Genomic DNA, 26,734 nt, shown 5'->3' with positions numbered 1-26,734 from the left:
AAGTAGTGGAATCTCTGAGATTTCTTCACTTTCAGATTTTTCCTTTCCAAGCTGTGGAACAGGGGAAAACAAATGAGAGGGTGGGTGGAGGGAGGAGAGAATAGAGTCAGCTTGACCAGCCAAACCCTGCTGACAGAGCCAAATATCATCTAGCATCAGTTATTGGCCAAAAAGCCCTACATGAACCAGTGTGTTCTGTCATTGAGAAATGTGGAGTTCCAGCCACAGCAGCGAGGCAAAAATGCTGTATTAAGCTCAGACATGGTCTAGGTAGTGCCATGGAAATAGCACCCCCGACACAGTGAAACGTGCCTGAATGGCTTTAGATGAACCAGCTGTAAATTAACAGATGAAAGAGCACTTTGGCAATTTGAAATTGTTTGGCTGCAACACCACTGTTAATGCAAGGCTATCCAGAAGGAAATTTAAAGCAAGATTAAAAAGCAGCTACATCTTCCAGAGTTTTTTTTCTATATATTCACACACAGAGAACTCTTAAATATCGCAGGATGTCTCTCAAAATTCTGCTTGTGGGTGAACTCTCTGGCCAGGACAAGTCTTTACAGAAAAGAAGCTCATTATGTGAACTGTCAGAGAATCATAGAATGGTTTGAGTTGGAAGGGACCTTCAAGATCATCTAGTTCCAACCCCCCTGCCATGGGCAGGGACACCCTCCACTACACCAGGTTGTTCAAAGCCCCATCCAACCTGGCCTTGAACACTTCTAGGGATGGAGCATCCACAACATGTCTGGGCAACCTGTTCCAGTGCCTCACTGCCCTCAGAGTGAAAAATTTCTTCCTTATATCTAATCTAAATCTCCTCTCTTTCAGTTTAAAGACATTGTTCCTTGTCCTTTCACTACACACCCTGTCAAAAGTCCCTCTCCAGCTTTCATGTTTCCCTCAGATAAACAGTCAAGACAAAAGCGCTGTCTCACAGGCTTGTGAAGCGAGAAATGAAGATGCAGTGCTTCTTGGAAGATGCTTAAGACATTTAAGAACTGAACGCCTCTCTGAAGTGCTGAAGCACAGCACAGAAAAAGCGTGCGTCATGCAGTCAGATCCCCATCCCCTTGCCAGATCCGTCTGAAACCCTACGCCAACACCTGACGCTTCCAAGCTGAGTCTTGCTAAGCATAATGACAGCAGGTTTTTCTCGGTGTTTAATGAAGGTGAGATCTGTCTGCAAAACATACCCCAAAACACCTTTTCCTTTTTTATACAGAAACACATCCTTTATTTGTAGGAAAGAGACCTGACAACACTGCAAATGAGTGGTGTCTCTGCAGGGTTCACAGATGCAGCGAACCCTTTCAAAATCCAAACACCCACATAGAAGGGGTCACACCACAACACAGACGAGAGTCCTTTGAAGGTCCGTGAACCACTGTGGTAGCAAAGCTTTTTGTTATGTTCAAGCGTGAACATTTGCTTTAGGGTAGAATGTGTGTCACAAGGTCCTGAAGATAACTGCTGCAGCAGTTTAACATCTTACAAACTCTGATGGTCCAATTTGATCGTCTGGCTTTGCTGAAGCTGATTGCTTCTCTAGTAAAGTGAGCAAGAGTCTACTGTGTCCACATAAAGCATGAAGTAACGAGCTTAAATTACCAATGAAGGGATAATTGTGAAGCAAGATAGACCTAACTTTCCAAACTCCCTCTGAACTTGTCTCATTAACTCCAGAACATCAATTACTGGTTACTGAATACCACCAAAGATACTTCCCTTGACAAGCTGCTTTTCTGGAAGGATGATGAACAACTATTTGAAACAGAAGTCATCACTTATTCTGGGGCTGATGAAGTACCACTTTTAGGAGGTCCATCAGATTACTTGTCTCGTATTTGTGACCTTTTCCATCCAGATATCTCTATGGAAACGTTTCAGTCACATAAACCTTATAGGTGTTGCAGATAAGAGGGTGTTTCCATCATCTGGTAAAAAAACCTCAGAGTACTGACAATCACCAGAAGCCGTGGAGTTTTTAAGCAACTTTGGCAGGAAACAGGCCTCATAAATGGGCTCTAGTTCTTCACTCCTTACTGAAAGAGCTGCCCACTTCAGATACGAAGAAGCAAGCAACATACTGTAAACTAGTAATTAGTTAGTGCAAACCAATTAAGAACCCAAGAGATAAAAAGCATTATTATAGAATGAAATATTTTACATAATAAAATTTGAAAACTAAAAAGAGCAATGCAATTATATAAAGTTATCTGCAATTGCTTTCTCCACTTTCATAGTACTAACCATTGCGAAAGACTAAGCCATGTGAAAAGTACTGTCCTGGGGCAATGAACAACCTTCCACTTGGAAATGCTCAGCAAATACATTAATCATTTCTGGATTAACTGTATATGTTGCTATTCTCAGCATCAGACTTATGAGCTCCTGGTATATGTCAGTCATTCTCACCAAGCTTAGTTATGCCAACTGATAGAGTGAATAAAAGAATAAAAAAAAAAGGACAAGCTTTCAGGGTCACAAATTCTTCTTCAAATACTGGAAATTTTTGTTTACTGTAGACCGCTTAACCAAGCTATAATTAGTGGCTTTAGTGCCACATGATTCACCAACGTTGAGGTAGCCCGCAAGTAATATAATTTTCAAAGAATTCCTTAAAAATATGTGGGTGGGAAATCCCTGTCTGTTGCACATGAGGTCTTCATCTCTTTGACTCTGCTTTGGACTAGTGTGAAAAATCAGCAAGCAGCTGTCATACATAGAATCACAGAATGGTTAGGGTTGGAAGGGACCTCGAAGATCATCTAGTTCCAATCCCACTGCCATGGGCAGGGACACCCTCCACTACACCAGGTTGCTCAAAGCCTCATCCAACCTGGCCTTGAACACGTCCAGGGATTGGGCATCCACAACTTCTCTGAACAATCTGTTCCAGTGCCTCACCACCCTCTGAGTGAAAAATTTCTTCCTTAGATCTAATGGAAATCTCCCCTCTTTCAGTTTAAAGCCATTTCCCCTTGTCCTATCACTACACACCCTTGTAAAAAGTCTCTCCCCAGCTTTCCTGTAGGCCCCCTTTAAGTACACAGGACTTACACTGAAAAGGTGCTGCCACAGAGGTCTGGGGAAGCAGAGTTGTGCTGAGGCTTTTCCATATTCTAAGCTTTCAGCCACCACTTTGTAAGTCTTACTAAAGCAAGAAACTGTCACATGAAAAAGAATAGAGGAAAAAAAGTAATTCTTAATTTAATCTGTAAATCCTATTCCAAAGCAACAGGAACAGACATAACAGCACAACCGAGGTACATCAAGGACAGTAAGAAGCATTTGTATTTTGTATTTTATTAATATAATTATACATAGGTTCGGCTCCACTAAGAAATGCTATTTCTATCCAGAAGTGGTTCGTATGGGGATTCATGCACCAGTCCCTAAGTAGAAAGCATGTAACAAAAGAAATGAGACCCTGGGGTCATTACTGATGAAAAAAAAAAAACTGCCACCAAACAAAGCATCTCTTTCAAAAAAACCCAGTATGAATGAAAAGTTTCCCTAGCTTAAAAAATGGAAATAGAAAGGTGAAATGAAAGACTACAGGCAAGCTGTAAATCAGTTGCAAAACTAAAAGCTTAGTCTGTATTTTGAGATTTAAAGAAGACTTTGCTAACAAAACCTAAATGATACTTTTGTTAATACTGAAAGTAGAATCACAGTTTCATAACAAATTATATTAAAAACAAATGTAGAGGAATAATTAAATACACAACAGCTGCTGATTATCAAAAGCTGTAATTACCAATATCATATTTTAACTGAAAACCCCTGATGTTGCCCAATAACAGTTAGATTCAAAACTTTTGGAGCAGTCAGTCCTATTTATAGGGCTGGTGATACTTGGATTGGCCATGTGGGAGTTACAATGGGTCCCAGACCGTACCCAGTAAGCAGACCCACTGTTTTGAAGAGTAGGAGTTTAGCAGTGTGCGTGCAGACCTTGCAGCTGGCAGAGTGGTCCTGGGTGTGCTTAATTTGTTAGTACAGACACTGCCCACATCTGCTGTATGTCATTTGGGGCTTCTGGAGTTTTTGAGTTGGTAGGAATCCATTACCACACAAAATTCAAAGCAGCCCCATTCACAGAGCGTGTTGACTAAAGCCTTCCCATGAGGCAGGGATGACTCGTGCCATAAAGCCTGTATTAAGAGACTGTAACCAGATTATGAATGCAAACATTTAATTATGTCATTAAGACCAGCTCACATGGCAAAGCTGCTCATCAGCTGTAGTTTTAAACAAGCATCAGGATGCACTTGTTGATTAGCAGTTCAAGGAAGGCTGCCAGTGATCACAAAACAGTTGAGATCTGGCAGATTACCTGGATGTTGAGATGGGTAATAGATCATATTTGATTTTGATTGTAGAGATCAAGCTTCCTGGATATCACACACACAGAAACTTCTAACCACTTTCAAAAAGCTTATGGCCACCACTTCCCCAAGATCTTCTATTTTATTATGTACATTACCTACCCCTAAAAATTGTTAAAAGGTTACAAACACCTCTTTTAACACCATCATACCTCCAAAACCTGCTATCTGATGAAGCACGGTGAACACACAAGTATTTATAATGGAAAATCCCCAATTCAAATTCAAATCAGGCATTTTCCTCAAGTCTTTCTAGATGTATCAGAAAGCTCAGTAAACTATGGGCAATTAAAGTAGTTATATGTTTACATTCAATGAATAAATTTATTTGTGGCAAAAAGCACCTGGATTAAAAAAGGGTTTCCCTCTTCTTCCCTTGGTAGCAGAAGAGGTTGCCAGATAAACAGAAAATCTCAAAAATCTTCAACAGGCTGAAAGAGTTGGGGCTGTTCAGCCTGGAGAAGAGGAGGCTCCGGGGTGACCTTATAGCGGTCTTCCAGTACCTCAAGGGGGCCTACAAGAAAGATGGGGAGAGGCTGTTCAAGAGGGCCAGTTGTGATAGGACAAGGGGTAATGGTTTTAAAATAGAGGGAGGTAGATTCAGGTTGGATATTAGGAAAAAATTTTTTACCATGAGAGTTGTAGAACACTGGAACAGGTTGCCCAGAGAGGTGGTGGATGCTCCATCCCTGGAGACGTTCAAGGCCCGGTTGGATGAGGCCCTGAGCAACCTGATCTAGTTGGAGATATCCCTGTTCCTTGCAGGGGGGTTGGACTAGATGACCTTTGAAGGTCCCTTCCAGCCCTAACGATTCTATGATTCTATGAACTTCACTGTAAATTCTCACTGGTTTTTAAGTCCTCAAAGAGTAAGAACGAGGCATATGTATTCATTCTACCTTTGCTCTCCTGAGATATACCAGTAACGTTTAAAGGCATGTGTGCTGGGTTTACGGGAGGGGCAGCAGAAACGGTCCCTGTAAGTAGCTGCGAAAAGCTTCCCCAGCTCCAAAACTCGTCGGACTGGTCTCTGGGCAGGTCGGATGCCCCATCCCTTAAGGCCAGGAGGTAGAGCCAGGAAGAACGGAGGGGTGAGGGGAAGGTGCTTTTAAGATCTGGCTTTGTTTCTTGTCATCCTCTCTGAATGAACCATTAACAAATTAAATTGATTTGTCCCCAGGCTAAGTCTGTTTTGCCCAAGGCCATGGTTGGTGGGTGATCCCTCCCTGTTCTTATCCTGACCCTCCGGCCTTGCATTACATTTTTCTCTCTCCACCCCACTGAGGGCAGGAGTGATCAAGCGGCTGCGTGGTGGCTGAGCTGCTGGCTGGGCTAAACCAGGACAGCATGATCCTCTCCTTGACGTCAGGATGGCACAAGATGCCTGTATCTGTACTAATTTGCTGCAAACTCAAAGAGTTTTTGCTTAAAGATGTAGAACAGTGAACTTACTGGAAACAAAAATATTTTATACAAGATTTTAGAATCAGAAATACCACCTACTTCTACCATGTCTTCTATAAAGCCAGTTTCAAGACCTGTTCAAGGTCCAAAGTACAGTCTGCGCTTTACAGTACGCTCAAGCACATGTCCATCTGCTGTGGGGCAGCAGATCACTGTGAGGTTCAGATGCCTCTACCTCTCATCTTACTTTGTAGAGGTCTGATGCCAACAGGCAAGACAACACATATTTCTGCACAAGGGTCTTTGAATTTCACAAACAAGCTGAAGTTGGGCTGCTTACCAGGATAAGTGGACAGACAGAACCAGGACCTGGGTTCCTCCGAGCCAGCCTACGTACAGTATAGACACAAGCAACACACCAAATTGCTTTGTTTTCTGCTATCACTCTTCATTTTATTATAGCACAGAGACTTTGCTTATCTCCTTATCTTGTACTCCTGATGGTAAAAAAACCCTACCACTGTTATATTAAAATCCCTTTTTGACATGTATGTCATATTCAAAATGAGGTTATATTAATAGCATGGAATGTTTCATACTTTTCTCAAAAGTGTTACAGATTATTCACAGAAAGCAGCTTTAGGCTTCAAGCTATGAATGCATCTCTTGGGCATTTCCATTCGTGATCTACATCCAATATTCATAAAAGGAGAGCTCTAAAAGAGATGGCTTGTGCAAATACATCCCAAACATTCTATTCAAAGCTCAGCACTTGCAAGCTGTTATTGCTTCACAGAAACATTAATTGTAAAATGCAGAAGCGCACAAAATAATGGGTTAACACAAAGTAGATAAACATATCACTTTTCCATCACTAGAATACAAGAGTGAAAGCATGGATTAATGGCTGACAAGAAACAGCATAAGTTAACTGATGCCCACCTTAACAAATTGGTTACATGACAAGACATTCTCAGTCTCCTAACTTTGGTGTTTAATAGAAGATAAGGGTATGCCTTTGAACATTCTTTAAAAGTCATCATATGCTGAGAGGTCAGAGAAATTTTAGCATGATGTAGAAGATGTTGATGTTTTGCAGATGGCAGTACCAATGCCTCTTCCTGCAGGAGAATCAGAAGGTTTTCATTTCAGAGAACAGCAGGGGTGAATTAGGACTCAGAATAAACAGACCAGATTCTGCCAAAAATCATGGTCTAGGCACATACATGTGTTTGTTTTTTTTTTTTTTTTTTTAAAAAAAAAAAGTGGTTTCCGACAAATTTGATATAAAGTTCTACTTTGATGAGTATCCAAATTATACTAAAGTTGCTCAATTCCTATGCTGCTGGGGATGTATATTTTGTACCTATCAAAATCTTACTTCAAATTAAAACTCTGTGAGAATTGCAGAGGGGTGTCCCTGCAGTTGAACGTTTTAAATCAGCTTTGTGTTACACGTAAGTTTATCAAATCAGGTACCTCCCTACCCCGTTACGCTGGTCTCAGTCAAAATTTCTGCATAAAAGTTGCCCTGATGCTTCTCCAAGCCTTTTCTCCCCAGACAAAAGAAAGCAGTTCTGCAAAGTTTGAGATTACCTGAATCACTTAAAGACATAAAAAAAATAAAAATACGGTTTCTTCCAAAAGCCACCAAGTTCTAAGCTATGTTTGTCTTGGAACAGCACTGCTAAGATTCAGCATGAAGCAAACATTCTGGGTTTATTTTTGTCTTCATTGAAAATCCAAGCCTTGGAGTGTGTTTTTTGTTTTTTTTTTTTATACAGATCTGGTCATCCACATTTGTATTACTCACAACAATACAAATTCCCAGCAGATCTCGGAATTTGTGCCTCATCCTGAACCTGCTATCAGGTACAAGTCTTTCTATATGGATCAAGGAGAAAGGATTCTTGTTGTGTGGTGTTGTGGACACGCTGGAGGGAAGGGATGCCATCCAGAGGGACCTTGACAGGCTGGAGAGATGGGCCTCTGAGAACCTCATGAAGTTCAACAAGGCCAAGTGCAAGGTCCTGCATGTGGGTTGGGGCAATCCCATGCACAAGTGCAGGCTGGGCGGAGAATGGATTGAGAGCAGCCCTGAGGAAAAGGACTTGGGAGTGATGGTGGATGAGAAGCTCAACATGAGCTGGCAATGTGCGCTGGCAGCCCAGAAAGCAAATCGTATCCTGGGCTGTATCAAAAGGAGCGTGGTCAGCAGGTCGAGGGAGGGGATTCTGCCCCTCTGCTCTGCTCTCATGAGACCCCACCTGGAATACTGTGTTCAGCTCTGGAGTCCCCAACACAAGAAGGACATGGAGCTAATGGAATGAGTCCAGAGAGGGCCACGAAGATGATCAGAGGGCTGGAGCACCTCTGCTATGGAGACAGGCTGAGAGAGTTGGGGCTGTTCAGCCTGGAGAAGAGAAGGCTCCAGGGTGATCTTATAGCAGCTTTCCAGTACCTAAAGGGGGCCTACAGGAAAGCTGGAGAGGGACTTTTTACAAGGGCATGTAGTGATAGGACAAGGGGCAATGGCTTTGAACTGAAAGAGGGCAGATTTAGGTTAGATATAAGAAAGAAATTTTTCACTCTGAGAGTGGTGAGGCAGTGGAACAGGTTGCCCAGAGAATCATAGAATGGTTAGGGCTGGAAGGGACCTTCAAAGGTCATCTAGTCCAACCCCCCTGCAAGGAACAGGGATATCTCCAACTAGATCAGGTTGCTCAGGGCCTCGTCCAACCTGGCCTTGAATGTCTCCAGGGATGGAGCATCCACCACCTCTCTGGGCAACCTGTTCCAGTGTTCTACCACTCTCATGGTAAAAAATTTTTTCCTAATATCCAATCTGAATCTACCTCCCTCTATTTTAAAACCATTACCCCTTAGTTGTGGATGCCCCATCCCTGGCAGTGTGCAAGGCCAAGTTGGACGAGGCTTTGGGCAACCTGGTAGTGGAGAGTTTCCCTGCCCATGGCAGGGAGGTTGGAACTAGATGATCTTTAAGGTCCCTTCCAACCCAAACCATTCTATGATTCTATGATTCCATTTCCTGACTGTAAGCATTGCATCTACAGACCTGTAGGATCAAAATACAAACATTTACACATTTCAAGAAATACACTTTTTGATTGTAAAGGGCTTGACATGTAGAAGAGAGACCAAGTTTGTCATGGTTGTGGGGTTTTATTCCTTTTACCATAGCTTACAGGCAATCCTCACTATGTTTTTTGTTACTGCTACACTTTGTTTCTTTTCCAGAACTTCCCAAACCTCGGAACTAGGGAGTTGAGACAAAGGAATTGTCAACCAAAAGAGCAAATGTATCAGAGCAGGTACTTTTGCACCAAGACAAAGTGAACCAAAATTTAACATCTAAATATCCAGGGAGGAGAAAAGGTTTGCACTCCATGGCTTAGGGGCAGACCCTGGCTCCGAACATCCTTAATCATATCATACTTTAAGCAAACTGCTCAGTCACTGCGTAGTACACGGGAAGGACAGGTCAAACTCCTCTACTAGCATCAAAGAATAAAGGATCTAAGACCACTACTAATATAAGAGTCTGTCATACTGCTTCAGGACCCTCTCCTTTCATCCACTACTCTTTAGCTCCTCTTTTCTTAGATTAAAGAAAGTGAATCAATGAGAACATTTCATGTTATCTCAACAGTGTGAAGCTGAGAGCAAATTCATAGCACTCAAAAGTTTTAACACCTGAAGTGACTGTGTCACTCTGTAAGGTATTTATTACTTTTTTTTCTTCTTATTTGTTTAATAAAGCAAACGCCAACTGGAGAGATATTATAAGCTGTCTGAATCTCATTCTGCAAGTTCATTTTGGTTTTGCAGTTGATTTTTTCTGCCTAGTACTCAATAATACAGATACATTATTGGTTTTTATTTTTGCTTCTCTTCCCTCTGAATGCAGAGCAGAAGTGCATCACCATTTGCTTACAACCCAGCTGTGCTCTTACAAAGCCACTCCTCGGAGCCTTCGGACTTGTAGTCTTACAGCAGTGGGATACTAAACCAACAACCTATGCCCCAGTTCAGCAAAGCACTTTCTTAAACAATATGAAGTCAATAAGGCTGGAACTCTGAATACTTTACTGCAAAGGGCTGTAATTACTTGTTTGTTTCCCACCAATTCAATCTGCTTTGGATCTAGTCCTAGGCATTTGCTGGAAGGTGTCATTAAATATAATGAGAGGAAAGTCAGGCCAATAATGTCTTGATTTCTAAGAAATCCCTGCAGTATCTGCCCAATCAGATGCTTAAGCAACAGCCACAGCAGGACCACACATCACACCCAGATCTCTGGCACACTAGCTTTAAGCGTAAGTATTTAGCCTATTTGGGTTGCCTCTCTGAATTATTACTTTAATAATGTAGACAAGTTAATTACCTCAAGTTACAGATGCCAACACCTGTAAACTTATAGACAGTGAGACTGGAGGTTTTGAACTGTTATATAATAAAGACAGAATTTTTAAGTTATTAACTAAGCATATTAATGACGAAAGAAAAAAAGGAAGTGAGTTCTGGTAAACGGAATTAAAAAAAATCTTCCTAGAACAGCTGCTTATTAGTGCTTCCTTCCTTTGCACACAACTTTTGGGAAATATTTCACAAAATGCTTTTTGTTTTATAAAAATATGCATATTTGATGGCATGTATGGGATGTAGCTGTTGAAATATCATGTGTTTCTAACAGACTGTGGTTGAGATCATTGTTGGTAGAGATAAAAGACCCTCTGATAAGACAACTGAGCAGACAGGTATGCTGGCTGAATTGGTAAGACGTTAATTTGGAGAGACTCATGCTCACTTACTTGATCTGCCACAAACATCCCGAATTACCTTGGGCAAGCTAAATTCAGTTTCCCACTGAAGCGAGAATAACTCAATTTCCCTGTCTCAGAAGAGCGCTCCAAAACTAAATGTGAGCTATTCTACACCAATACGATGTCCATGACTGCTCAATCCTTTCTCAAACGCGTAGCAGACTGATTCAGAAACTGCCCTCCAGAACTATTTGATAGGAAGCACAAGAGAATGCAACACAGCGAGCGTGTTAGGACTCCACTTGCTTCAACTCCAACGCCTGAATGAATCTCATTAAGGAAAAACAGAAGCTGTATGATACATGCCTTGAAAGTCCTATTATGTGCTGAATGCCCCCAAGAGTCAGGAATAAGAAATAAGCCACAAGTATTTCTCCCAGTCACATTGTTTTCTTTTCTTGTTTTTTTTTTTTTTCCCCCCACGTCTTGATGCTCAAACTCAATAGTTCATATATTTTGCCACAATCTGGCAACCACAGCCAGGGACGATGTGCCTAACCACAGTCTCACTGAAGTGAAAAAGTAACCAGTGTCCCCACCTCAGGCTCAAGTTGGAGAACATTCTATACTTACGTGGTACATTCTAGATAATGAAGATATTTTTTTTTAATTTGTGGAGCAATAAGTAAGTATCTTTATAACTTCTAGCATTTATTTTCTTTACCTCATATTTGTTGGATGAATTACCAAATATGAATACAGATTTCCTCTCTAAAGAATGAGCTTTGAGATCTAATCTCTCAAGTACCAGTATCTCAAGGCATGTTCTCTATTTTCACCTAGATCTTCTATTAAGCCACAGGCAAGCGTGCAGACTCAGTACCTGAACCAGACACAGGATCTCCCACACAGTTACAAACTGTCAGGGCGCTCTGCACGCTCGTGGTCTGCACAGGAGGAGCAACCCTTAACATCTCTGCCTGCTTTATATAACATACAGGGCAGGGAAAATTCCTCAATCTCAGAGATAATTTGATTATCTTTAATACTAAAGTATGTGTTGAGCAACAGAATTCAGGCTGGATAAAGCCTCTTCCTCATTTCACAGGAGAGAGCTCCTTTATTTGTCCCTCTATTCCCTGTTTTCATCCTTCCTCTTTGCCCTTCTCCCCACCTCTTTTGAGTAAAGAGAGGATCTCCAGCCACATCCAGGAAAACAACAGTAAGCAAAAATAGGGAGTACAAAGACACTGGTTCGAAGAACTCGTTGTTCATTTTGTTGCACTGTTTGTCCTTTGGTATTCTTTGCCTACAAGGTTCTACAAGACTGACTAAATCAGTCTTCAAAGACCACTATGTAAAGGAGGTCTGTGTAGCAATGCTCTGGGCACGTGATGGGCGCACGGAAGCACTGAGAAGAAATTATTTGCTAGAGTACCTGAAACATCAGTGAAGTGACAAAGAGAGTAGCAACTCTGGCACGAGCCATCCAGCACATGCCCATTCACAGCATGAATGTATCTCAGCTACTTCAGGCATTTACAGTGTGGGTATCTGTGGGTGAACGGATCACCTTAAGATCTCCTTATACTCAAGGGATTGGAGTGCCTCATCTCATCCAGAATGGAGACAGGGAATATTTGCAATGCACAGAATAAGATGGTCCCACCACCATGGCCACATGCATACGTGCACACTGCAGATCTGGAAGCTAGTAGAGGCTCCTCAGCCCGAATGCCTCACCTCTCCTAGCAATGTTGTTCTGCCTTGATAGGAAAAAGCGATGTCTCAAAATTAAGGTTTAAGCCTCTCTAAGAGACATAAAGCGTGTCCTATGGTATGGAGTTACTACGAACCTGAAAGGGAAGAGGCTCCTAAAACTTCAAGTAAATTTGGGTTGGGCCCTACATCAGGGTTCATTGCCATCAGCTCAGACTGTGAGAGCAATTTTGTAACACTAGGAAAATTCAAACCAGTAGTGAACTGACCAAGTGACTATTATATCAACAAGACTGAGGTTTATGCCTCCCACAAGCACACTTGATACAGTACTACAGTTCAGGGATTAAATTATGATGATGTCAAGCAAAGACATGGAGAAAGACACGAGAACAGTTTCAGCTGTTCACTGCTTCTTAGTAGATCTGTAACCTCGTTCACTGTTGTTCTCTCCTCCAACACTGTGGAACATTTAAGGTTCTGCAAGCTGCTTTATTTTCTGACAGAAAGTAAAAAGTTAAAAGCCACTGCTTTACTGAATTTGCTGCTCCTCACGAAATACTAATTGAAAACTTCCTGCTCTGTGTCACAAATTGCAATGCAAATATTATGATTCTGTAAGTCAAAAGAGATTAATATCCCTCTTTCCCTGCAGGAAATCCTAATAAATTCCACAAGGGTTTCCAGCTTTGCAGGAAGTGAAACTGCTGGACTCTCACACACTTTTATATTTGGCTTCAGTGGGCAACTCATTTTGCAACTGCACCAAATACCAGTTACATTCCTAGATGCAGAGCAGTCCAGCTGCCAGTCAACAGGACATTTGACCTTGCAGAGCAACCTGAAAGGCACTTGTACAAAACAACAAGATCTGGTTACAGTTGCACTTTCACTGCCAAATCCATTAAAGCTTATCTTTAAAGTGCAATTAACTTCTTAAAAGTGGCCAACACCAATCCTATTTTCCAGCTGCAGCCAGTCTTGCTGCTGCTTTCCAGCATGTTTGCATCACTTCCTTCTATTCCTATGAGAAACCACGTTGTTATCTTATAACTTCAAATACAGTTAACATGTTAAATCCAAAACAATTACTTGCCCTTAGGGAGAGTGGTCCAGTTTCAGCAAGCATCAGTCATGCATTCATTCTGGTTTCATAATCCCAGTTACCCTTGACCAGTGGACATTTGGAAGGTCACAATTCAAAGGCACTTTTCTAAGTTTTATTAAGCTACTACAAGAATTCTCCGGGGCAGCTTCAAGCTCTCTGTGGTACCTTGCTTCAAACCCTCATTTTTTCTCCAGCACCTCTTGCGAAGAAGTCCAGCTCTTCTTGCCTGCGTGCCAGAGGCAGCTTTTGGCATTGGAAAGGCATCACCGAGTTGGTTGCTCCAAAACTCATCAGGAAGATGAATGAGCTTGGATGGATAACGCTAAAATAAGGAGTACTAAAAGGCACTTTTGATTTTTGGGACACACAACTATGGAAGCAGCTGGAGCCTTCATGTGATTCTGTATCAGCAGAAATTTATGATATTGGAAAACTCCATTTTTGCTTTGAGATTTTGGAAGTATAAATTTCCACACATGCTTCCACTTTAATTACTATCTACTAACAGAGCAAGATGGTAAAATTTCACACTATACTATCTTTAATCTTATCCTTTCGGGATTAAATAATCTCACATCTTGAATGGTGCAGTTGCTTGCTCCTGTATTTGAAGAAGGCTTGACGCAAAGTTAATTGAAATCAGCAGAAAGCCTCCCAACGGTTTAAGCCTGTGCTGCCTCTTAGAAACCAAATAACAATGCTCAGGGAGATCTCTGTGCTGGTGCAAGCACTTCTTTTTTCCCTTGACATAAGCCAGTCAAAGCTGCTGGCATCAGCACATGGAGGGAAAGGCATGTCACACGTGTCTCCTTCTAATAAATACTGCTGCACATCACAACCTGGGCAGTTTACCAAACCTAAGAGGAATCTGTTGCATGTGTGCCATGAGAAACAAGTCCCAGTGGCACATGCACTGAAAACCCTCCGAACTTGAGAGGGAAAAAAATTCTTTTATTACCTTTGAGCAACTGAGTGTGTGTTTGAATGTGATTTACTCGACAAGCTTGTAAGATGCCAAAGTAAGCAAATTTGCTAGTGAGTATAAAGTAGCAGGCACCGCAGAACACGAGCCATTCTGCATTAGGATGAGTGTCAGCTTACACTTGGAAGGTTTTCTGCAGGTGCACCTACCTTGAGCACATGGTCACGTTTATCATTGCTTCCCATCACTCTCACCCACCAAGCCAAGCCATCTGCTAGGCACTGCAGGAAGAGAGAAGAGCTTTCAACTCTCCTTCTCAACATCCACGTCACTTCAAACCCTTTCACATCCTCTGGCGCAGACTGCGTCTCTCACCCAGAAAGCACCAACACTGCAAAACTATTCTAATACAGCTACGAGCGTCTTTCATGCTCCTGCAGCCATCATACAACGCTTTTCTCCTCCCTACAAGACTGTCTGCAGGAATTCAGACTTTGTGCACATCACACCAGCACAAGCGGTTTTCTCTCCCAGCTGTTTTTTTGTCTTTAAAGAGGATTTGTTTAAAAAAAAATTCCAAATCAATAGGAGATACATTTTTAGATTATATTTAGTTTTTTCCACTTGGCACTTCAGCAGGTAATTTTTTATTTTTTTTTTATTTGGCTCATTTTATGGCTAGATTTAGAAAATTTCATATAATATTAAGGGAGAGAAGGGCCTTGCCTCGTCCTTCCAATAATTGTGATCAAGGGATCAGATTTACAGAAGCAACTGTTTACCCCAGCTATAGACACAAATGGTAACATGAAGACATCTAATTCCCTCTGGAGTACAAAACTGCTCACAGGGAAGAGGCTTTGTTTTGAGTTTGGCAGGTATTTTTGTTGCTGTTGTTGCGGTTCTTATATTGGACCAACTGATCTAGTTGGGGATAAAAAAAAATAGAGTTGCTAGAAGAAGGGCTATGAACATGAAAATCCTTGATTTTACTTCTCCTCCCCATCTAAATCAGTTGGTTGCATAAAACACATTATCTCTCCCTCCAGCCCCTGCCCTGCTTACACGCTTAGACCATCCTGACAACAGAAAGCCTTAATAATCTAGACACTTTCAAAAACCGCAGGATTTGGCACATACAACACATTCTCTTATTCGCAAATAATCACAACTAAAATTACATGCAGGTTTAACTTCAAATAAAGATTAAACAGAGTTTAATAGTTTCCATAATTAATTTAACCACTAGAGGAAGCGACAAATCCATTAGCCAAGCCAAGGAGCTAAAGTTCAAGATGTCTTGTCCAGGAGAACATAACACTGCTGTATCTGAAATAACTAATTCCTTCCTATGTTGAGAAATACAGTAAAGCCTTAACTACGTGTTTTACGAGGCTGAACAGAGCTAATCCATATGGACATACTACAAAACAGACTTATCACTTTGTAAGCTAGGCACACAGAAAAAAATTGCTCTGAGATGCGGAGCTAATCTTTTTCATATACAATACAGAAGTTTACCAAAAATCTGTTTCAGTTCCACGTGTTGAAAAAGGATATATGTGCAACAGAGAGCTGCAAAGTGAAGCAAAGCAGAAAATGTTGATATGCAGAAAACTTCTCTGTCGGCGTTATTTTCTTTGTCAGAACCACAGTCTGCTCAGTTTATGTCTGAGTTTTGTGTTTGGCAGCTGCAGAACTATAAAAAGCATTGCCATTTAAAACATTTTTAAAAGAAAGATATTGTATTAAGCAGACAATACATTAGTCATTTATCAAAACGTCATGTTGTTTGGGGAGACAGATAGCAAGTGTCACCCCTGGGCCTCAGAGAGGAGGCTAAAAATTAAAAACATGCTTGTCATCTCTACTACAGCACATTGTAAGCTGAAAGTAGTCAAGTTTGCTGTTGTGCTAAGCCCCCTATTGAAAGAGAAGGAATTATAGCACAGTGTTTATTCTCCCCCAAGCATCAAGGCCTGTCTGACCTGCTCACAACAGCTCTAAAGCTAAGTCTGTCCCAAAAGAATTTATTTGGGTGAAAGCTACAATAGGCTGTTCAAGGGTTGATAGCAGGTCTGATAAGTCAGTGAGAAAAAAGACAGAAAAATAAGTAGCAGGCAGACGAAAAGCGAAAGACAAAGGAAAAAAACTTTGTTTTTTCAGTCTGAGTTGTCTGCTAGATTTTGTCAGTGTAAGAATATTTATGGATCCAGAACCCCAAGGTAATTAAAATAATAATTTGCCTTTTAGTTTCCTTTCCCTTGATTAAAAAGAAATCAACAAAACAGGACAATATGCACTCCTGCATGGTGTTTAATCAGAGAGAGCCAGAGGCAAGGCTTCTCCTGTGCAGGGTAGCATCCAGCTTTCAGCTACAGCTGGTATGTGCTTTGGCAGCTCCAACATCAGACTCCAGGCCTTAATTCTGCATGGGGCTCTGTGCAAGAAATGCCCGAGTGCTGTGTGCACAGGAGCACGCGATGGCAGTGGCACTCTTTGAAGTGAAGAATGAGCAAAACACTGAAACCGCAGGAAAGTCGCCAAAAGTAGAGGTTTGCACAGCATCTCCCATCAGCCAGGCGAGTTGCAGGGGGCAAAAAGGCAAATCAGCATCATCTACAGAAAGTCAGAGAAAGAAAACTAACCCAAAGCCTCAGGGGAGCCTAAATATTATAAACACACATAACTTCCCCCTTGAGCACGGGGTATCAACTGAGTGCAGTTGTTTTAACAGTTCATGGATTAAATCCTGGTCTACTGCAACTCACAGGAACTGGCCATGGTTTACCGCAGGATCAAACCAGGCTTTCAGATAAACAAATCTATGGAGTCCAGTTCTTTCTTGCTACGCGTAAAGCGCAACTCTGTCCACCTTATTCATACTGCAGAATAGTGCTGGAGCACAAGTCCATCAGCAAAACACAGCAAGTGAATATAAAGCTGATCATGTATGCTTTGTTCCAGTATGCTTTCTTATTAAAGAGAAAAAAAAATGGTTAATTTTATGTAAAGTTCTGCAGATGCCATGAAAACTAAGAATAATTTGCGGGGGCAGGGAGGGGAGCATAAGGGGACAAACTGTGTACAGCAAGAAGATTTCAACTGTGTATTAAGCTGAAAAACTCCCTCTTACTGCGTTGAATCCCATTTATTGTGATCTAAATCTAAAAAAAATACAGTACCATTTGCAATTATTATGTTCTGTTCCATAGCATATGCAGGCTACGAAATTTATGCTGATTTTAAGAAATCGCATAATGCACTTGATTGTGTCAGCAGATGAAAAGCAGAAGAGAAACTAGGAATATGGTGATTTGAGATACAAGATTAAGGGTCAAATTACACAGCTGAGGTCATCCTGTAAGTTTATAGAATGCTCTTGCATATCTGTGTCCGCTGTAAGCCTAACAAACCCCATTTTTGACACTTACTGATTTCATTATATTGAAGTGATAAAACTGGGGCAAAGTGACATTTTTATAAACACTCTTAGTGTGTATATAAAACACTCACCTTGTAAGAGAGGAATTGGAATCCATGTGCAGCTTGCACTAAAGTAACACTATTAGAGAGCTGGTGTAGTCTATGGGTCTTTTGGGTATACAGATCATACGGGTTGATCAGTCAGAGGGGCTTTGCTCCCTAGAAAGAGGGACATTGTGCACTGAGACCCAAAGCTCAGCATCCCAAGCACTCAGTTTCTCCTACCATCAGGTTTCAAATCAGAGGAGTGGAGTTACTGAATAGTTTCTATCTCTTGTTCCTAAGAAACTGCGGGGTTGGCCTTCATTAAAGGCTCACCTTTCCTTCTCAGCTCTGAACAAATGCCAGTAACAGTAGCCAGAGTGTTTCTCCAGACGTGGCTGCTACAGAAGCTGAAGAGGAATTCAGTTTACATTTGCTTTATCCAAAACCAATTTAAATGGAATTTGCTCGAGGTCCAGTTTTGTTCAGCAAGTGTCAGATCTACAACACACCAAAAGCAAAAATTCAGGGGTCAAACTCAGAACTACAAAGCTGCCAGACCCATCTCTAGTAGGTACCTCACCGCATGGCAAATCCATCTGAAATCAAAACCAAGCCACAAAGTACTGCTCTCCACTTCATCTTGTGAACTAGCGCTGCCTTTCAGCAGCTTTGGTTAAATCCTCACTAAACCTGACGAGCACCACTGACTCACCTCAACATACAGCAGCACACAGACTCCAACATCGATGACATTATATGTCACGCTGCTCACGTGGGGCAAGGCTTGAAGCCTGCCGAGATCAGTGGGGTGCAGACTGTTTACAGGACCAGACCCACACACAACAACCCACCAACATGCACAGTGCTTCCAAAGTAATCCACTGGTGGTTTGTCACACATTTCACTAGATGCAATGAACAGGAATGCTGCAGAAGCTGTCACATTCAGCCTTAGATCTATTCTAACCACAACAATATCAATTTTCACACTATTTATCAAACAGTTCGTGTTACTTAAGTGTAATTCTTATTCAAGTGTCAAAAAAACTTAGTCTACCCTATGAAACAAGAGCTACGTCCAGTCTTGGCTCTGCCCTAGCCAAACATGCCTGGTGTAAGGATCAAGGCTTCTCTAAAAGAAGGGGCATGATTAAAAGAAAGCAACAGAGGCAGCTGTCAAACTGATGAATTTCCACAACTTAAAGGCAATTTTAAAGGTATTTTTACAACATAAACTGCTTAGAAAACAGAAACTAGTATTTTGGTCCAAACACAATTTATTTTTATTAATATCTTCTAGCGACTGTAAGCGTAAACTCAGCACTCATAAAAGCTGCCCAACCAATACTTCCAAGACCTCTCAATGCATTTACAAGGGCTAAAGGCAAAACAAGGACCAACGTATGACAGGGGCAGGGTCTGCATCACACCCCTCTCACCTCGGCAGCAACAGGCTTCCTTTGCGCTTCCAAGCTTTTCCACAAGAGCTCTATTCCCAAAGCATTAATGGTATCCCAAAGGGCAGAGTGACCGTGTTGGCAAGAGATTAGGCAGAGGGACAGGAAGACAGACGGCCTCCTGGTTTGGCTATGATAAAGGAGAGGGACTGGAATCCAAGCTGGGGAAGTGAAGGGACTTTTGCAGGCTGGTGCCAATACCAGAAGCAGTGATAATTTAGTTTGAGCTTAGTTTGCTGACCATGCCATAACGACAAGTTTTTTGGTACCGAAACATTAGGAAATGACATTACCAAAAGACATTTTGGACTCAAAAAAGATATGCTTGACATTAACACCAAACAAACAAAAATGAAACTCCACATGCCAGGATGAAGGCCAAATCCAACTGAGCAATCATATTTCCAGAACACCATCACATTTGCAAAATACTGGGCCAAAGCTCATCTCCTTAGAGTTTGCTTCCACCAAAGTTAACAGCAACACACTTGGGCTTGACTGATAAAATAAAGCACAAGGGAAAACATGAAAACAGCCTCTCTGCTCTGGACACCACGGAAGACTCACCACACTGCACAGCGCTCCAGCTCGCTCATGTTTCAACTCCAGAACAAAGAAGAGCTAGAGCACGATTTGCCAAAGAGCTCGCTCTCAGCTACCGTCCGGCTCGGGTTTGAAGTGGCCCATGTGCTGCAGGGTTTGCCCATGGAAGTATCTTGTTTGATATCCCTAGAAATTTGAGAGTCCTACTAGGTCAGTTCATCTACACGAGCATCCTGTCTCCAGCAGCAGCCATAAGCCTTAAGAAGGGTAAAGAGCACAGGCAAATGGGACGCTCTTCCCCTGCACACTCCCATCCTTTCATCATTTTCAGTTTGGGGACTTTCTAAACCAGGTGTGGTTTTAGTGTATTTAGTAACTCCCAGTGGATTATTTTTTTTTTTAAAGGAACTTCTCCAGTCTAAAACTTGTCCCCTAAAACTTGGTTGAACAGCTACAGTCTCCTGAAAAATAAGAGGGGAACCTACAAACTCTGCCCATCTCCTCCTCATGCCAAGTTAAAAAAATGCTGGGAGTCACACAGCCATGTAAAGCCCTCTGCCCACCTCAATGCTTGAACGTCTATGGAGACCTAAAGCTAACCACTCAGGAACTCCAGTTGTAAGAATAAAACCCTGTTCATTTAGACAAGACATTTACTAATTTAAAAACAGTATCTTGCCTTGATTCGATCTTGCCAACTGCCATTTCAGATGCACTGTTCTTGTGCTCATTACCAATTTTGTTTAAATGCAATCATTTTACAAAGCCAGCTAATTTTAGGCCTGTTTCACCACAGTTGCAGAGTACAGCCATGTGCAAGACTATCATTTTTTCCTCAGCTGCAGTGGCAAATTACTGACACTGTGTTTACAGAACCGTCAGTTAGCTCAGTTCTGATCCCCTCAAAGCTGAAGGACAAACAAGCTTTCTGCATTTTAATGATGTGTACAGCAGTACATTCCAAAAATGCTGCAGAAGCCTACAGCAATTCTTTAAAGTTTCATTCTTACAGATCCAGACTGGCAATTTTATTTTGTTGGGGTTTTTTTTTTTTTTTTTGTTTTTAAGTTATTTGGTAATTCATTATGACACATTCCATGAAAATCTATGGTGAACATGCATGCATATCAAAAGAGGACAGGGTATTATGCAGATGTACACAAAAGACCCCAAATTTTGATCTCTGCACTGCACCTTGCAGAAAAGTTTAGTGTATTATCTCAACCCTTCAAACATGGCAACATGCTGCCACTCTGAAAACAAACTGTGACCTCCAGTTCTGCATCCGTTTGTGATGGCAGAGCTCCAAGGAGGCATGATTTATCTCAAAGATAGGACTTCCAGCAAAATGCATGATGTGCCATCAACCTTTCAACTGAATAGCGCAGCCAAATGTCCTGAACAAAATTACAGTCAATTTTGGACAAGACTTTTGAGTTCCTACAGGTGCGTGGTCAAACTGAGACTTGTCCAGCTCAGTCTGTGTTTGTTGAAACACAGAGAGGGCATATGGATTTGATGAAGTCCCTGGAAGAACTGGAGAATCATGAATAGCACATCTAAGATGAGAAGAATTGCACAATCTTAAGAACTGACAGCAGTATCAGAGGGAGGACACAACATGACCTTGACCACACCAAACACAAGGCAACGCTGAGAAATGAAGCAGTGGGTAAGAGATGCCTCATCTTTCCTCCCAGGGTCCGAGTGCTGAATTAGCTGTTCACAAGGCTGAGGTCCCACAGCAGAACAGACTTGTCCCCCTGCTGCTGCCCTGTCAGCAAGTCACTTACACATGTCCAAACCTTCTAACAAATCCTCCTGGAATGCAGCTTGCACCTGGATCGTCACAGAACAGTGTCAGTGGTTCTCTGACATGGTTAAAATTTTTAGGTTTTCCAATTTTGCAGCATTCAAAGGCAAGAAAAGAAGAACTACTTCATGAAGCACTTCACGAAAACATATGACAAGCTCTTTGTCATCCTCCTATTATTTCTGAGATTGTTCTGTCAGCTGAGAACAACTGCTATTGTCTTTTAAGACTGCAAGTACCCCTCAAAAGAACAGTGACATTTTCCGAGTCCTGCCCTTGGATCAGAAATGTGCTGTAATACTTCACAACAGAAGGAAGAGCAGTATTTGGATAGTACAGAAACACGCAGGGCGCTTGAAGTCTCATCAGCATAGATGAAGCACAACAGGTTCCGTCTTCAAAGTTCCTCCTACTGTCCAAGGACTTAAGCTACAAGATTTCCTTGCACGCGACTTCCCCAAAGTCACACAAAGTCCAAGACACAGTCAAATCCAGTCTCAGAGATGGAACGCAGTCTTGCCTTAACTGCAAGACAGCTTTTTCCTCTAAAATTTCCCCCAAACGCCTAGTCAAGCAAGCTCTTATAGACAATGTGTAGATTGGCCGAATAATTTAAGGACTGGAAATAACTCATTTACCATCTGCGCTTAATGCGGTGTTGGCACTCTTGATCAATATTTAGGAATTCTATTCCTTTACAAAAGAAAAACCAGCCAACTTCACAGAGTAAACAATGACTAAAGGAAAGAAACAACTGTAAATTTCTTCCATCGATCACCAGTTTTTCTATTTTTTTTTTCTTCTCAGGTAGCTTTGGACAACAGAGGAGATTCTCAGAGGACAGCCTGATTTCAGGGTACTACAGAGGACCTGGCAGCAGTGACTTCCAAGTCCGCCTCTTCTTCAAAGCACCTTTAACCTACTAAACAAGCAAAGACTTGGACCAATAACCTCAGACCATAAATCTGTCTGTGATTCTGCTGAAGGGACATAGTCTTCTTCATTGAATAAATACCACGCATTTCATAGCTTTAGACTGACACTTTAAACTTCACCCAAAAAGCTATAAAACAGCCAGGGCAGTGAATAAAGCAGCAAAAGACCTGCTGCCCAAAGTATCACTTCCAGAAAACTTTTTCAGAGGTTCTTGGAGAGACGTAAGGACCATCCTCTGCACAGTAGCCTTCAATTAGATGAAAGCTTAGGTTAAAGTAAGATCCACTGCAGAAAAGCAACAATGACCCCATGCCCGCATGTAGCTACCGCAGGGGTAAACAGCGATTGCTATGCGATGAGTGTACAACAGTTGAAAACCCATCGAGATCCCTAGTTTTGGCCTACACCATCACAGCACAGAAGACTAAAGGGCCATCAGTCAAGGCGTCCCTGTTCATGGCAGGAGGGTTGAAACGAGATGACCTTTAAGGTTCCTTCCAGTTCAAACCATTCTATGATTCTATGATATGTTGACAACACATGAACTGTCCAAAATCGCCCATTTCACTTGCACACACTTAATTCCTTAGATACTACAATGAACTGTTAAGAGCAACAGAGAAATAAAAGCCTGCTTAGAAAAGTCTGGAAAGAGGGCCTGAGCGTTTGCTAACGACTACTTAATAGTTACCTAGGTGCATAAACAAGTAGTCTTTATCTCTTACCACAGATGTTAGCCATTTCTGTCCTCCCTTGGACGTTCTGTAGATGACTACATCAATGAACATAAGGTCTGTACTGACAGAGGAACACAAGAACATAAACAGCAAACATCCAGGCTGGAGACCAGCTGGGAGATTTCTCATGGCCAATTTAACACAGCACACTAGAATATATTTTACCTCTAATAGAAGCAGTTCTATTCCCTTCTCTGCACATGGACCAAAATCCCATTTAGACTTAAAAAAAAATACTTTATTTCACTGGAAGGGGGTAAAACACTTTAGAAAAGCCTCAGTTCTGAAAATTATCAAGTGGGACATTCAAAATCTACTTCTGTGGTAGCCAGAGCAATTTAAAACGTGACAGATTCAACTGTATGCGTGTTATCATTGCTTTACACCGAGCGAAGGTCAAAGTATTAATTTTTCATTTTGAACTATGTATGCAAGACTACTAGATACACTAGCTATGTTACTCTTTATAACTATCACTGAACATCAGAGAAAATAAGCCCAATATTGAAGAAAATCCCACCAAAACCACTTAATGTTGATGAATTACTGCTGCTTATGAAGAGAGTTGGCAATTCCTCTTCTCTTCAGTCTTACAGACACGCATTGTACAATAATTCAAATCAGATTATTGTCTACAAAGGTGTTATGGATTCAGTAACACCCTCTGTAATCGCGTGCCTTGGTCTTTAGGGGAGCACCCCTATGGATGCTGAAACAATACCAGCAGATGCAGTCCAGCCCAGCGTACAGCATATCACACAAAGGAAAAGTTGTCATCCAGAGAGTCTCTAGTCCAGAAGAAGACATAGGAGGCTCACATGCAGGATAACTACATACCAAGTAGATGATAAACGGTCATGGCCCCATCAACTATCAACACCATATTTTGTATCTGCTTATTTTTAAGGTAATTCATGTATTTGCAGTTTTTTCTAGCAATATTAATACAAGAAACTAGAACCCAACATTCTTGAATCTGACATATTTGATCCCAAAATTAGCACCCAGATTTTTTTTCTCCCCTTTAAATTATGGGCAGCAACGGAAAAGTAGTGTGGGGCTAAATTACAGGGTCTCATTTTCCACACCTTGCAGACTGTTGAAAATCTTTCTCCTGGAGTTTGTTTGTTTGTTTGTTTTTAAATAATATTGCCATTTCTGCAGATTTGAGAACAAATACATCTTCATCCTGGCAAAACACGCTGCTTTGGTAGGGGGACACACATTGTTATGGATATGCTACGAAAGGGAGATTGAAAACAAGAACAACCACACGTCTTTGGTTTACGATGAAGATGTAAACAATCGGTTCCCCTGCTACACGCATAACACAATGTGTATCAAAATACCCCAGGTTTTGGTATTGGGTTTTTAGGAGAAGCCATGCTTTCTCCTTCCTAGTTTTTCATGATTTCAGGCAAATGGCTTCAGGTGCCCACCGAAGGCACTTCTGCCCTACACGGGCTCTTCCAGTGCCACCACTGCAGCGGCTGAGCGGACAGGGAATCACAGAATGTTAGGGATTGGAAGGGACCTCAAAGGATCATCTACTCCAATCCCCCTGGATGACCGGCTCCGAAGGAGGCGTCGGATGCCGAACCAGCAGGCGGGCACCCCCAGAACTGCCCCCTGCTCTGGTGGGGCCGACCCGCCATCACTGCCCCACCTCCCCCGGCACCTCATCCCCGTTCGGAGCGGGGCTGAACCCAGCGATGGGCACGGCCAGCGCTGCGGGAGCACTCCCGGGCCGGGACACCTGCGCTTCCTGTCCAGCACCTTCCCCCACCTCCCACCCAGGCCGCCCGCACCGCTGGAAAACCAGCCCCCCGCGGCACCGACCTTGTTGAGGTGGGGGTTCCTGGTGATGTCGTAGCCGCGCTTTTTGACGGCCGGGGCGCCGCCATGGGCGGCGCGGCTGCCCCCCGCCTGGCGGCTGCGGCCCAGCGCGACGCCGAGGAGAAGCGGCCTCCGGGCGGCCCCCGCCATCCGCAGCAGGCGGCCGCCCGCCCCGCCGCACACCGGCACCATCGCGCTGCCGCGGCTCCTGCGGAGACGGCGTTAGCGGACACGAGCGCCCGGCTGGGCGGGAGGGCGCGGCGGGGCGGGGCGGGGCGGGCCCGGCCCAGGTGCGCCCGGCCCGGCCCCTCACGGAGCGGCGGTGCCCGCCGAAGCGAAAGGAAACCCAGGAAGCAGATCCCGCCCCGACCCCGCGGCAGTCGCGCCTCCTCCGTTACCTGTTAAGGCTCAGCCGGCGGCTGAGGGGAGGGGGGTGTCTGCCGGGGCTCCGCCTCCGCCGGGGACAGCGGGGCCGCCCGGCGACCCCGCGGCGGCACCTCCGCGGGCCGGAGGGGAGCGGGTGTGCCCGGCCGGGGCTTCGCCTTGTGTTTTCTCCGTTAGCCCGAATAAAGCGCATCATGAGGGAACAGCCCGGGCCCGTGCTGTGGGGAGCGGGGGGACACGTCGGCCCTGGCGCGGGGCCGGTGCCGCAGCACCTGGTTTTGGGGCCGCGGTCCCCGGGCACAGTGTGGGGCCCTCAGCAGGAGGGGAAGGGGAGGGGGAGCAAAGCTGCTCGGAGGGGCTGCTGCTCATAGAGTCAGAGCGTGGTTTGGGCTGGAAGTGGTTGGGAAGCGCTTGGAAAGGACTTTCCAGTCTTCGCTTTTCCGGACTGTGAGCAGCTGTGGATAGTCAGGCATTTCAGTCTACCCATAATCTGTATGTTCTATGCATAAAGTCTATCTACGCAGTATACTGTATATATAAAGTATGTACTACACATATAGTATATATTATGTATATTACATATATTTTTCTGTGTATCATAATCTATATATTCTATTCACTGAAGAAGGCAGGTCCAACCGTGTCCTGGGCTGCATCCAAAGCAGCGTGGCCAGCAGGTCGAGGGAAAGGATTCTGCCCCTCTACTCTGCTCTCGTGAGACCCCACCTGGAATACTGCGTTCAGCTCTGGAGTCCCCAACACAAGAAGGACATGGAGCTGCTGAAGCGAGTCCAGAGGAGGGCCATGAAGATGATCAGAGGGCTGGAGCACCTCTGCTATGAAGACAGGCTGAGAGAGTTGGGGTTATTCAGCCTGGAGAAGAGAAGGCTCCAGGGTAATCTTCTAGCAGCCTTTCAGTACCTAAAGGGGGCCTACAGGAAAGCTGGAGAGGGACTTTTGACAAGGGTGTGTAGTGATAGGATAAGGGACAACAGATTTAAACTGAAAGAAGGGAGATTTAAATTAGATCTAAAGAAGAAATTCTTCACTGTGAGGGTGGTGAGGCACTGGAACAGGTTGCCCGGAGAAGTTGTGGATGCCCCATCCCTGGAAGTGTTCAATGCCAGGTTGGATGAGGCTTTGGGCAACCTGGTGTAGTGGAGGGTGTCCCTGCTCATAGCAGTGGGGTTGGAACTAGATGATCTTTTAGGTCCCTTCCAACCC

At 43.2% G+C, this 26,734-nt stretch overlaps 1 protein-coding gene across 1 annotated transcript in view; it reads right to left on the bottom strand.

Annotated features, from left to right (window-relative positions):
* Nucleotides 1-25,318, bottom strand: part of ME3 (malic enzyme 3) — a 150,248-nt gene extending 124,930 nt beyond the window's left edge. The window contains exon 1 of the mRNA XM_086614377.1: nucleotides 25,130-25,318. Coding sequence (XP_086470503.1) covers nucleotides 25,130-25,318 — 189 coding nt within the window. The remainder of the gene's footprint in view (nucleotides 1-25,129) is intronic.
* Nucleotides 25,319-26,734: the final 1,416 nt, after the last annotated feature.

Source organism: Tauraco erythrolophus, chromosome 1 (genome assembly GCF_009769465.1).
Source record: "Tauraco erythrolophus isolate bTauEry1 chromosome 1, bTauEry1.pri, whole genome shotgun sequence".
Taxonomy (NCBI): Eukaryota; Metazoa; Chordata; class Aves; order Musophagiformes; family Musophagidae; genus Tauraco; species Tauraco erythrolophus.
This window is presented reverse-complemented; position numbering and strand designations above follow the sequence as displayed.